The following is a 13,686-nucleotide window of genomic DNA, read 5'->3' on the forward strand; positions in this document are numbered from 1 at the left end:
AGTCTCCCATAGGGCTCAATGGCACTCTGCAGCTCCAACCTGGCCCAAGGAAAGTCTCCCATAGGGCTCAATGGCACTCTGCAGCTCCAACCTGGCCCAAGGAAAGTCTCCCATAGGGCTCAATGGCACTCTGCAGCTCCAACCTGGCCCAAGGAAAGTCTCCCATAGGACTCAATGGCACTCTGCAGCTCCAACCTGGCCCAAGGAAAGTCTCCCATAGGACTCAATGGCACTCTGCAGCTCCAACCTGGCCCAAGGAAAGTCTCCCATTGGGCTCAATGGCACTCTGCAGCTCCAACCTGGCCCAAGGAAAGTCTCCTATAGGACTCAATGGCACTCTGCAGCTCCAACCTGGCCCAAGGAAAGTCTCCCATAGGACTCAATGGCACTCTGCAGCTCCAACCTGGCCCAAGGAAAGTCACGATACTGAAGCTTGAATGAATCCGAAACTTTCGTACTCGGCGCAACAGCTCCGAAAAAGTTGTGACAATTCGCGCAAGTCGTAACGCTACGAAAAAGTCGCGACAATTTCCAAAAAAAATCGCAAAATACAAAAAAAACGTATTTGGATGCTTTTCGGACGTTCGTGGATTAGTAAATGTGCCCCTATATGTTTAAAAGTATCTGGAAACCTCAGACCATATATTTCCAAGCAAAGGAAATGAATATGAAGCTAGTCCTTCTAGTAGTGTTTCATTTAGATTGTGGTACACTACGGTGGGATTTGCTTTCATTCGGCCACAAGAGCGAGATATTAATGTTGGAAATTACATCTGACATCATTTCAATTAATCTAACAGGTATTAAGTCAGCTTGAGGTTGAGGCTCTGTTCAAGCCAGTCAGGTTCCGTCATTCCCATTTCAGTAAACCCATTCTGTGTTGATCTTTGTGCACAAGGGCTTCATTGTACTGAAATATGAAGAGCCTTCCCCAAACTGTTTCACAAGGGTGCATGTTGACATGTTTCACTGCTCTGTTTGCGGTAAACTTAATGCCTCTCCAGCCAATACTGGAGATGTTAGGGTTTGCGTCTGATCACTTGTGAAAAACCCACAAACCCTTCCAATAATTCCTGTGCTGACATTGCTTCTGGAAACAATTTGGAGTGTCCTGATACATTTGTATTTGCAATAATTAATATAGGGTTTCCTGGTAAGGGCACACCTTGTTAAATGTAGATCTTTCATAAAGGCAGAACATCTTGTTCTTGGGTAAAAAAAATATCTATTTAAGGATCAGGTACACTGGTATTTAAGGTCCTACTGCAGCTGTCAGAAGCAACAGAAAACTCCAAAGAAACTGTTTTAATCAAAGTAATGTTTATAGCATTGAGGCATTTAGCTGCAGTTCTCTGGGTGACTGGTTGGATTGCTTGTAGTGATGGTACCAACAAGCAGACTGCATAGTAGGCATGGACATATGTTACTGCCATACAAATATGGGTGATCATGGGGTTTACATTGTGCCAGACAAGACAGTATAAAGATGCCTAGAATATTTACAAAGGATTACAACTCTTTACTGATACCAAAAAAACAGTTTAATTAAAAATGTATCAGGGAAATCTAGTGGTATGCTTATCACTTTGAAAAGAGTTTGAAAAGATTAATAGGAAATTAAAATAGAATTTAAAAAGCAAAATATTATTCTGGCCTTTAATAGAAGGCTGGCTTTTGATATAAGAAATTAAATAAATTATCCTACCTAAATTAGGTCTACTCCAGCAAAAGACTTTTTATCAGTGATGTCTTTTAATTGAGCTTCAAATCCCTTGACAAATTACAGCCTTTTACCACATCAGCAAAACTAGATCATAATCAGTTTCAGTTCTATAAAACCTGTTATTCTGTTTGCTATGGGCTGTGTCTTTGTGACAGAGCTGCCTCTCTTATATAGAGCTAAAATGTGTTACAGAATTTCTTTAAATCTGCATAGAAAATGCAAGAGAAAAAGAAAACGTGTAAAAATCTGCCACAATTTCGTCCCATTTAGCTGCTTTTTCTAAACACGTATAGCATTCTGTATACATTTCCTTCACACTAAATGCCCTTTAGATGACATTTTTGCTGAGGTTTGAAGCTCATCCAAGTGCTTTGCTGTTCCAAGGTATGCTAATTAAAGCCTTGCTCAGCAGAATTTAATGTTTCTCTTATTTAGACTGATTTTAAATAGGTTCAGCAAATACCTGTCTGCCCCTGCGACAGAGCCTGTACAGAAAGGAAATAGAAGTATATTTAACAGGTGTTGGGCAACGAATCCCACGCTGCTTATTCTCACCAGAGCTGAAGCCGCGCCTGACGTTTTCCCATTCCTTTTGGAAAGGGTCTTTGAATTTTTCTTTTTTTTTTTTTTGTGCCGTTTGTGAGCTGACAAAAGATCTGTAAACCTTGCAGTGACTGAGCTGGAACATTGCCCGGATTTTTAAATTGGCATCGGAGTCTCTCAGCAGCTTAATAGAACTTGTATCTCTGCAATACATCGAGACAGACAGTGTAATCTATTGTCATTGGGTGGTTTTTGAGGCATCTGTTTTTCTTGGCATTTTGCAAATTGCAGCACCTCTTTTCAGAGCAAAGTGATCATTATGTGAATGTGAAAAATGTTCTTTTTTTTTTTAAAGGCACACATGTTTTTCCTTTGTGCAGTATATACAGCACAGCAATAACCATTCCTCTTCATTAGAATAATAATTCGGTGTAGTTCTGAATATCATCTTAGATGTAAGACTACTTGAAAAAATGTATTTTAGGTGTGTAGTGTATCTGTTGGGAATTCCTGATCATGTTCTAGAGTTTAGTCTTGCAGTGATACAAGGCTTATATATTATAAATCAAATGTCAAATGTTTGGCTCCCGGGTCAACAGTCAGATCATAATGGGAGACCCTTCAGAAGGGCACCGTATCAATGTGCCAAAACAGTCATTATTCAACAGAATTTTTTAAAATCTGCCCAATCAATATGTGGAGAATGTAAAAAAAACCTGCTCTTGACCTCCTTTCCTTAGTCCTTAGCCAGTTGGGCGGGTGATAAACATCAAATAAAAGGTCATCACACATGTAAGAGGCTATCCAATGCTCAAATACTACTGACAACAATTACAGTTAAGTTTGGTGTTGTACCCTGGTCATAAAGGTTATCCTTATAATATTATGGGTGGTGTATTTGCCCTACCAGGAGAGCAGGCTGTCATCTCTCAGCTCTAGTTTGGGGGTGAATTGGTTCCCTTTAAATAACTATAAAGGGCTTATTTATCAATTTTTGAGTTTGCTTCTCTAAATTGAATAAACTCCCAAATTGAATGGTAGCTTATTTATTAATAAGGAAAATTGGTTTTAATAAAAAACTCAAATATCTTTTGAAATATTGTTTGTAGAATATGGCTTGGCCTATGACAAATCCCACTGACTTCTATAGAAACTCGCAAGCTTTCAGATGGTGAAATTTTACATTCGAGTTTTTGGGGTTTTTTGCACTTAATAAATACTGGACATTTGAATTTGAGTTTTTTAAGTGCAAAAAAACTCGAATTGAGGAAAAAAATTGAGATATTCAAGTTTTTTATTCAAACGAGTTTTCCGTATTAATAATCGACTATTCGATATGCGACTTTATTTGATTAGAAAACAAACTCGAATTCACAAAATTGATAAATAAGCCTATTAGTGTTCTATAATAATTTCAAGTTAGAGTTGATACAAGCATGTGTTGGTTATTCTACGATTCTATTATTGGGGAATCCATTTTGGTTGCAAACGTTTTATTCAAAGGTTGGAAAATCCAAAGCCAGAACCTCAAAATCATATAAAGGGGTAAACTGTCTGAATGTAGAGAAATACCCTACTTTCCGGTCAGTATAGCGCCACATCTTTTATTTCCTGTAATATTTTCACCGGCACATACATGGTGTGTCTTTTGTTTTGTTTTTTAACTTACAGCCACAAAGCTTGACTTGCCAACATTTTAAGAAATCAAGTGTACAAGAATACAAGGAGTAACACGGCTTCCTCCCCCTACATTTAAAAATGTAAGAATCCATTGAGCCATATGATTTCTGTCCATATGGCAGAAGCAATGCTTTTTAATTCTTATGGGCGTAATAAATAATCTATTTGTTTCCTTAAGAATTTACAGATTTCTCTTTCCTGTGTGTGCCAGCCAGAAAGTATTACTTCATTCTGACAAGTGCATGCATTTCTACGCTCCTGTGTAGAAAACAAAATCAAGTAGTTCTCGTTCACTGAAGGAGTTCACAGTGACGTAAAATCAATAGGGAAATGTAAGTGAATGCTAGTTTGCCACTTGAGAGCAGACAGCATTATTGTTAAGATAAACACAATGGTTAGGTTTGCAGTTCATAGTTACTACTTGGTGGCTACTAGTTTTTTCTCTGTTAATTATACCCTGTTTTAGTTTTTCTCTTTCTAGTACAGTTATGGGACCTGTTATCCAGAATGATTGGGACATGGAGTTTTCTAGATAAGGGAACTCTCTGTAATTTGGATCTCCATTACATCATTTTAACATTAACTAAACCCAATAGGATTGATTTGCCTCCAATAAGGATTAAATATACCTTAGTATCAAGTACAAAATGTTTTATTATTACAGAGAAAAAAGGAAATAATTTCTAAAAATGTGAATTATGTGATAAAAATTGATTCTATGGGAGAGATGGTCTTACCATTACTTAGAGCTTTCTGGATAAGGAACCCTCTTCTATTTATGCTTTGAATACTGTTTCATGTGTATAGTGTTAGTAATATCAGCCTAAGTAATACATGTAGATTTTGAGTTGAAGCCCTTAACTCACATATACAAATATGTCTATAGATGCCAACATTGAAGAACTAATGACTCCAACCAGCCACATGTACAGGGCAGGTTTACATCTTTGTAGTGGATTCATTTTGGTATAGTTTTTAATTATATGGTTGAAGAGTGGACTTAACCTGCTGTTAATAAGAAGACATTTGGACACTTCCAGTTATTTGTAGAATAGTCTAAGGATAAAAATAAGTCTTAGGTGCCTGTTATGCAAGGTTTCCTCGAGAAATGACAGTAGGTGCACAGTATGTAATCTTATAGGGATGGTAAAATCAAGTACAGATATGGGACCTGTAATACAGAATTCTTAAGACCTGGGGTTTTCTGGATAAGGAGGATTTCCGTAGTTTGGATTTATGTACTTTAAAGTCTGCTAATAAATCATTTAAACATGAATTAAACCCCATAGGAATAGAATTATTTTGCCTCCAATAAGGATTAATTTTATCTTAGTTAGTGTCAAGTACGTTGAACTGTTTTATTATTACAGAGAAAAGGGAAATCATTTTAAAAAATTGTAATTATCTGATTAAAATGGAGTCTATAGGAAATGGCTTTCCTGTAATTCTGAGCTTTCTGGATAACGTGTTTCTGTATAACCCACTCCCTACCTGTACTGAGTTGACTTTATTAACCTCTGTCTTACAATTTTCAGCTATTTGTATTACACAGAATTTTTACTCTCCAAAAACAGGTATTCTTAGGTCAACTTATTGTAAGCGACTCTTACAAAACATAAAGCAAAGGCAGTGGGTTTGTGTGTTTCAGTAATGAAAATTCACATTTTTAAATCTCGGAGTCTTTACGTGCCACGTGCACCCCTTTATATACATTAGGAATCAAACTGTTCAGAAGGCTCGTAGCATTCATATTTATGATTTTTTGTACCTAAGGAATTGTGGAAAATACGATTCTATAAAATACAAGATTTAAGAAACTCTGGATGTGAACTTTCAAAAAGTATATGGTTATAGGGATGCACCGAACCCATTGGTTTGATATTTGGGCGAATACCGTATTGAATTTGAACCCTTTAAGGTGTTGGAAATTGCTGGCGCATCCAAAATGATTTATGTGCGTAGGGCACACACCATATTTTTTGCTTTATATAGTGTTCAGATTTGGTTCGGCCAAATCCAAATCCTGCTAGAAAAGGATCTGATCTTGTCGAATCCTGAACCGAATCTGTGAGTTGGTGCATTCCTACGCATTTACCATTATGGCATTTGTAATCTAAAACTATACTATACAGATTTTCTTGCATATATTTTGGGTTTTTTCCGCTATTTAGAAACACATAAAGAAAACAAAATTCAGGCAGATTTATAAAGTCTCCCCTAGAAAATGACCCTTAAGTAAAAGAACAAACTACAGTATGTCATCAAACTAAGAATAACATACCTTTTGAATTGTTTCTGTAATATTTTGAGAACTTCAGGGCATTTGCTAAATGAACGCTGTAAAGTTATGTTGTGAATAACATTTTCTGTTTTTTTTCTTTATGGATATATAAATGAGGGTCATTCGTTTCTTTACTTGTAAAGCAAATTAAACTATTCCCTGTTTTATGACTCATTTAAACAAAATGAAAAAGTCCACTTTCCATTAGAGAACAGTTTGCCTAACTACTGACCAAAGAACAGGTTTTATTGCTGCGCTGTTGCTGCATTGCTAAGCATCACTGTGTAAAATCTCCAAAGTTTAAAGGATTGCTGTCATGGGGAAAAAAAAATTTCTTCAGCTCCAGCAGAATTCTGCACTGAAATCCGCAAACATATTTTTTTATATTAAATTTTGAAATTTGACATGGGCTAGCCATTTCCTTATTTTCCCAGGTGCCCCCAGCCATGTGCCTTGTGCTCTGATAAACTTTAGTCTCTCCTTACTGCTGTACTGAGTTGGACTGATATCACCCCCCTCCCTTTCCCCCTTAGCAGCCGATCAGCAGAACGATGGGCAGGTAATAAGACATACATTAAATACAATGAGAGGCTATTATTTCTGACACCCCAGACCTTAAAGTTTCCTTACGGGGCAACTTCAGGTGACATCAAAAAGCCCAAGTTACTGGCAATTTACATTATCTTCGTCAGGAAAGCATTCAGAGATTAATTTCCACAACTAGAGGAGATTAATTTTGGGGCTACTAATCTGCCATGTGTCTTTGCCCTTAGTTTGGCTCATTTCACAAGATCGTGACTAGGTATAGTGTGTAAGGAAATTGTCTAACTTATTCCAGTCACCTGAGCTATTCATTAAGGTTTATTAGAAGCAACTTGAAGTATATTGGCTAATAGTTGAACACCTCTATTTTTCCATATCCTCCAGTTGATCATTTTGATATGTAGGAAATGTGTCCTTATTATTAAAGGTTCTTTTGTTTTTATCCACAGAACTGAATTAAAGAGACAAAAACGGCACAGTGAAGAACTGCTGTCTCGGTTACACACAGCACAAGAACAAAAGGCAGAGGTATTGTGTGTGTGTGTGTGTGTGTGTATGTATATATATATATATATATATATATATATATATATATATATATATATATATATATATATATATATATATATATATATATATATATATATATATATACTATGGAGCTATTTTCAATAATAGCTAATCCTAACAATATATTTTGAAGGCTTCATCCTACAGATTTGTGTTTATTAGTTATTTTTTAAGATTAAAGGTGAACCAACACAGGATATTACATACATAAACAACTATATTGGTTAGTGAAAGCAGCAGGTTTAACCCTTTTACTGCCAGCCGTTGGTCAAAGCCAAAGCGGAACTTGTACTGCCAGATAGTTTTTGAACATTTTGCACTGTTTCAATTTAGGGGCCTTTCCTCGAGGGGACTTTTAGTTTACCCAGGAAAACAATATATCGTTTTTTTCAGAACAATCTAAGCTTTCAAAATATGGTAGAATTTTTGTGTAATTCCAATTCTGTAACAAGATATAGGCTTCTAAATGTCTAAAAATGAAAAAAAAAAAAAAAATTCCATAATATAAACACACATACTAGAAACAAAAATTATTTTATGCACAAATATACAACTGATTTGGAAAGTCCCATGTCTCCTGAATGTGCCAATACCAAATATATATAGTTTTATGGAGATTTCTCACTTGTATAGGTCAAAAACTCCCAGCAGTACACTACCAAATTTCCAAAGCACTGCTTCAGAAAGCTGCATACTTTAGATTTCAAGGCCAAAAATTCTACTAACAGAAGGTTTATCCCAGAAAATTGTACATTTTTCGAAAGAACAGATTCTGGGGAATCCAGAATATGTAGAACTGTCTGTCTACTCCAAACTACCAAGTTGCAATGCTTTCCTAAAGTTATTGGTTTTTATCAAAATTTGTGAAATTTTAAAAAAATCGCTTCAAAGCTTCCAGTCTATAGTATCTTATCTCATACAGGTCATAAAATAACCAAATAAAACACCCTAAATATGAACGCCAGGGGTCCACTGAACAGTTTGATGCCCAATATGTATAGGTTTACCTAAGTATGTGGCATGTAGGGGGCCCCAATGTGAACATACCCCCGTATGATCTATCATTTCTGTTATTTCAGCTCCAGCAAAATCAACACATTTACATCATTATATGTGTTAGGTAACAAGATAAAACACCCTAAATTTGAATGCCAGGGGTCCACTGAACAGTTTGATGCCCAATATGTATAGGTTTACCTAAGTATGTGGCATGTAGGGGCCCCAATGGGAACATACCCCCGTATGATCTATCATTTAAGCTCCTGCAAAATCAACACATTTACATCCTTTATGTGGGATAATGCTACAAAAAAAGTACACTCACCCCAGAAAGCCATATATTTTTGGAATGTACACATCCCCCCTGAATCTATAATGGGTAAACATTTCTTTTTGCTCCAAAGTACCAAGCTGTAAAGCTTTCCTAAGTTTGCAGATTTATATGACATTTTGAAAATCGCATAAAAATGTTGCAATTTGCCGCATTTATCTCTCACAATTTCTTGATATAGATCAGATAAAGGCACATCACCCCAAATAGGAACACCTATGGTCTAATGAACAGTTTGATGCCCTATATGCATAGATATACCAAAGTCTGTGGTATGTACTGAACCCAAAATGAAAATAGCGCATATGGATTTCTCGCCTGCCAACTCAGCTTTTGCACACAGAGCCCCCTGTCAGTGTATTATGTGCCGAAACTTCCCCTAACTATACAGAGACCCCCACAAAACCATATATTTTTGGAAAGTACACATTCTGACAAATCCAACATGGGTAAAGAATCCTTTCTACACCAAAGTACCAATCTGCAGAGCTTTCCTAAAGTTATTGGTTTTTATGACATTTCAGAAAATCGCCTAAAATTGTTGCAATTTTCTGCATTTATCTCACACAATTTCTTGCGTACAAAGGCAAATCACCCCAAATAGGAACACCAGAGGCCTACTGAACAGTTTGATGCCCAATATGCATAGATATACCAAAGGCTGCGGTAAATACTGACCCCAAAATGAAAATAGCGCATATGGACTTCTCGGCTGCCAACTCAGCTTTTGCATACAGAGACCCCTGAAGCGTATTATGTGCCGTAACACCCCCTAACTATACACAGACCCCCAGAAAACCATATATTTTTGGAAAGTACACATTCTGATGAATTAAAAATAGGTAAAGTTATTTTTCTACACCAAAGTTACACCTGGCAAAGCTACGCTAAAAACAGATTAGGAACACTTATACAGGGATAAAAATGCGATAAAACCATAAAAATTGTGCAAATCAGTGAAACAACAAAATAAGTCACATGACAGTGTAATTAGTGGTCAGAATATCTGATCCAATAGTCACACTCTCAAAATAAACAGTTTTTAGGTAAAATATACTAAAAACAAAGTGGTAAAATGAATAAAAAAACAAAGTGTTTGTGTATACATGTGTGTACATGTGTAAAAGTTGTGTGACAACAGTGTGTAAGTGTGTATATAAGTGTGAAAAATTAAAAAAAAAAACTGATGCCGCTGCTGCAGAGAGAATCCTTCATCTGCCGACGACGTATGAGACACGTTGTTGGCAATTAAGCCCTTTTTCTGCCACGACGTATCCCATACGTCTTTGGCAGTAAAAAGGTTAAAGGTAACTACAACAATGGGCACTGACCACTAATGAATAAATATTCAGTCATTTTTTTTTTACCTGTAGACTGTGCTCATTTTAATTAGTGGGGGGAGAAAAGCATCAGTACAGGACATAATACTCAAATGATTTTGTCTGTTTTAGTGTTTAAATCCTGAGACTGGGTCAGGTACTCATGTAATACCCACAAGCATTTAGGACTGAGGTGCGATTCCCAAAAAAAAGCAAAGCGTTGGTTGCACAGACTCATTCTGCCCTTCATCACTATGATATGCTGCTGTATGACATCAAAACGATATTTGTGCCATTATGGCATTACAATAATATTTACACCATGGTGACATCACAGTGGATTTTGTGCCATAAATATATCACTGTTTGCTGCAGTATGACATCACAATAATATCTGTAGCCATTATGATATCACAGTGACATGCATAAGAACATCATAGTATCATTTGTACCATGGCAAAATGTGCTGTTATAACATGTCAGAATGAAACGTAAGGCATTATGACTTCATTCAGGTTAGAGAGAGGTAATAAAGAAAGGGAAAGAACTCTTAAAAATTATCTCAGATTGTGAAAGTCTAGATCATACTAAAAGTTCATTCTGAGGTGAAATTCCTGATAATTGCATGTAAGCTCCCATGTATAAAAGGGTTTAACCAATCAGAAACTGAGAACAGTTGACCATTCATTTCACACTAATGCAGTTGTTGTCTGGTCGGACTTTACACCCTGCATAAACAATATAAGTTCAGTCGCAGGCAAATTTTATTCCGCACGCTAGTTTTTCAGCCATATCACACTGTGTAATCAAACTATAAACTTTCTCTGGATTCTCGCATACAGCTACATTAAGGGCAATGACACATGGGACTTTTTTTCGGCTGCAAAAAATCTTGGCTACTGCGTGCAACAAATTATCCCTTGTTTTCTTCCCACCAGCTAAAATGCAAATTGCCACTGGGGAAGTGTGGACAGCAGGGCTGCTTTCCAGTAGCCAAGGGTTCCTGGAGAGGCAACTGGGACTACTTTGCAAAGCCAAAGCGAAGTGTATGTTGTTTCCTCCTGCATTTGCAGGAAATTAGTTGCCCACAGTAGAGGGGATTTATCGTGGGTGACTAATCTCCTTGTCTGTCATTGCCCTTGAAGTCCCGAGGAGGATAATCAACATGCCATAGTGCAATTTAATACAATTTAATTAGCTGAAATTAGTTTTATCTATCAAAATACTCTTAATAGTAAATATTTTTTTTGATGTGCTTTTTGCCAACAGTTTGAAAATGTAATATTAGAATATCAGGAGAAAGCAAACAGACTACAAAAGCGGCTAGACCAAGCAGAAGAGCGGGCGCTAACAGCTTCTAAACAGGTATTATTCCTGCCGAAACCTGAATGTTAGAGAACTTTCCTTATACAGTATTGGGGTGGGGGTGGCTGTGGGGATAGCGATTCATTAGTAACCATTGTCTGTCTGTCCATAATTTATGCAAGAAAAAGTGCCATTCACAAGAGGGGTAAAGCCAAGTGATAGTGAAGCTGCAGAAATACAATACCATCATTTGTTTCCAGATAGCAAAGCATAAGGCAGAGCTATTTTCTATCGTTAAGCTGTAGATATAACACACCCACGCACATATCTGTATAAGCAGCAAGCTAATCAGTGTGTTTATGCTACTCACTGCACTGGAGGGTTGTGCAATATTCTGACTTCAGTATTTTGAAAATTAAAGGAAAACTATACCTCCCAGAATTAATACTTAACAGTTTATATCATATTAAGTTCCCTGTTAAAGAATCTTGCTAAACTGCAAAATATATATCAGAAAATATTGTCCTTTTACATCCTCTCCCTTGAGCAGTCTGTGCATGGAAAGCACTAGGTGCCTTTCTACCCTTACATCCCACAGTCTAATATCCCCATATTTGTTCCCATGTGTGAATGGGCATTGCTTGTGTTGTGGGGTAAATAACCCAAGTTGTGATTGAGGTCTTCACCTCCTGGACTCCACCTCCCACACTTACTGTATATCAAGGGAAAGCTTTTTTTAATCAGAGACCCCATGGGCAGAATAAAACACAACAAAAGCTTCTGGCCCAGGAAGCAATAGCAAAGGCCCAAAACATTGACTTAAAGCTTAATTGGAACATTATACTTTATGAACTGCGATCCTTATGGCTCCCAATTATAAGCTGTTATCAGTGTTGGAGCACAGAATTAAACACAGACACCCAATGGCAGCCCTTGTAACTTGATATCTACCAGCTCTAGGTTTATTCAGTATTAATTTGAGACAGAAAGATTTTTAATCTAAAAAAAATAAACCTTCATTGCTATTGGCATGTGGCTTGGTGATTCATGGAATGGGGAGTGCACTTATTTACTGGCTGTTCCTTAAACGAAACACAGAAAGAAATTGGCAGCACTCAATCTAACCCATATTATGCCATTAATCAGCTGTTAGAAGCAGCTCTGTGCCAGCACTCCATCAAAAGGTGGCCATACACGCACCGATAGTATTGTATGAAACCTAGTTTAGCACAATATTTAGTGAGTGTATGATGCATCAACGAGGCAACCAACATTGCAAAAGCTTTGTACTGTATATCGGTCGTCTCGTCCATTGGGCGGGTCAAAAGATTTTGATTGGTTGCCTAAGCAAAATCTGTGTTTAGGCCTGAATTGTCAGGTGGAGGTAGAATCCCTATTGTTTCTACCTCCATATCTGACGATTTAGCCCTGAACGTCAATGGGGGAAACGAACGATCTTTCCTGTGACCTTTGGTCGTTATTGGTACGTGTATGGCAGTTTAATCTACATTCTACATTTGACCAGCTGCTAGAAACGATAAAAAACATTATTTATACACAAAAAGAAAGAGAAAAACTGCTGAATGTAATAGATACATGCGATAGATAGGTGCTTTTTCCTTTTCACTACAAAATGTTAATGAAATAATTCTCTTTTTTTTGTAGCTCAATCTCATTGCATCACAGAGAAGAACAGCAGCTCACAAAGTAGATCTACAAAATATGTGAGAGTTCCCAAGAGCAGATCCTCACCAATTATTTCCTACTTAAATAACTACCATTTTTTAATGAGTTTTTTTGCATATATGTAATGTCACATTTTTATACTGATTTCTTAAGTGCGATATAAGATCCAGAAAATATGGGAATGTTGTTAGCCTGGTGTTCTTTGGGTAAACTATGGCCAATGGTATTTATGTATCCCTGTTGGGAAGTTTCTTCTAAAATAAAATTGCTTCCAAGCACACTCGGTTTGTCATCATAAACACTGTGATGAGAGAAACAAATGGATCCATGGGCTGCTACCTGACATTGTAGGGTATAAGATATGTGCCACCTCAGGTATGCAAAAGCATAATATTATGGGAAATGACTTCCAGTGGCACCAGTTCTGGTAGCCATGATTGTATAAGAGCAGTTTGTGTTGATCTTGTGCAGCGGTGTGTCCTCTGCCTCTGTGACACTGCATGAGACACTGGGGCTTATTTATCAACACTAGGCCAATCTGCCCATGTGCAGTAACTCATGGCAACCATCACATTGTTGCATATTTTGTTCTAACTGCAGCTAGCAGAAAAAAACACTCACTGGCTGCTGTGGGTTACTGCCCATGGGCAAATTTGCCAAGATTGATGTATAGTATGAGCCCTTGTGAGTATGTGCTTTTGTGTCA

The 13,686-nt window shown here is 37.1% G+C and overlaps 1 protein-coding gene across 3 annotated transcripts in view; it reads left to right on the forward strand.

The window, feature by feature from the left end:
* Positions 1–13,260, forward strand: part of sclt1 (sodium channel and clathrin linker 1) — a 69,997-nt gene extending 56,737 nt beyond the window's left edge. For all 3 annotated transcript variants that reach the window (NM_001199930.1, XM_018091526.2, XM_018091529.2), the window contains 3 exon segments: positions 7,220–7,298; positions 11,259–11,354; positions 12,960–13,260. In NM_001199930.1, the coding sequence (NP_001186859.1) occupies positions 7,220–7,298; positions 11,259–11,354; positions 12,960–13,022 (238 nt within the window). In that variant the 3' untranslated portion in view covers positions 13,023–13,260.
* Positions 13,261–13,686: the final 426 nt, after the last annotated feature.

Source organism: Xenopus tropicalis, chromosome 1 (assembly GCF_000004195.4).
Source record: "Xenopus tropicalis strain Nigerian chromosome 1, UCB_Xtro_10.0, whole genome shotgun sequence".
In the NCBI taxonomy this organism is placed as follows: Eukaryota; Metazoa; Chordata; class Amphibia; order Anura; family Pipidae; genus Xenopus; species Xenopus tropicalis.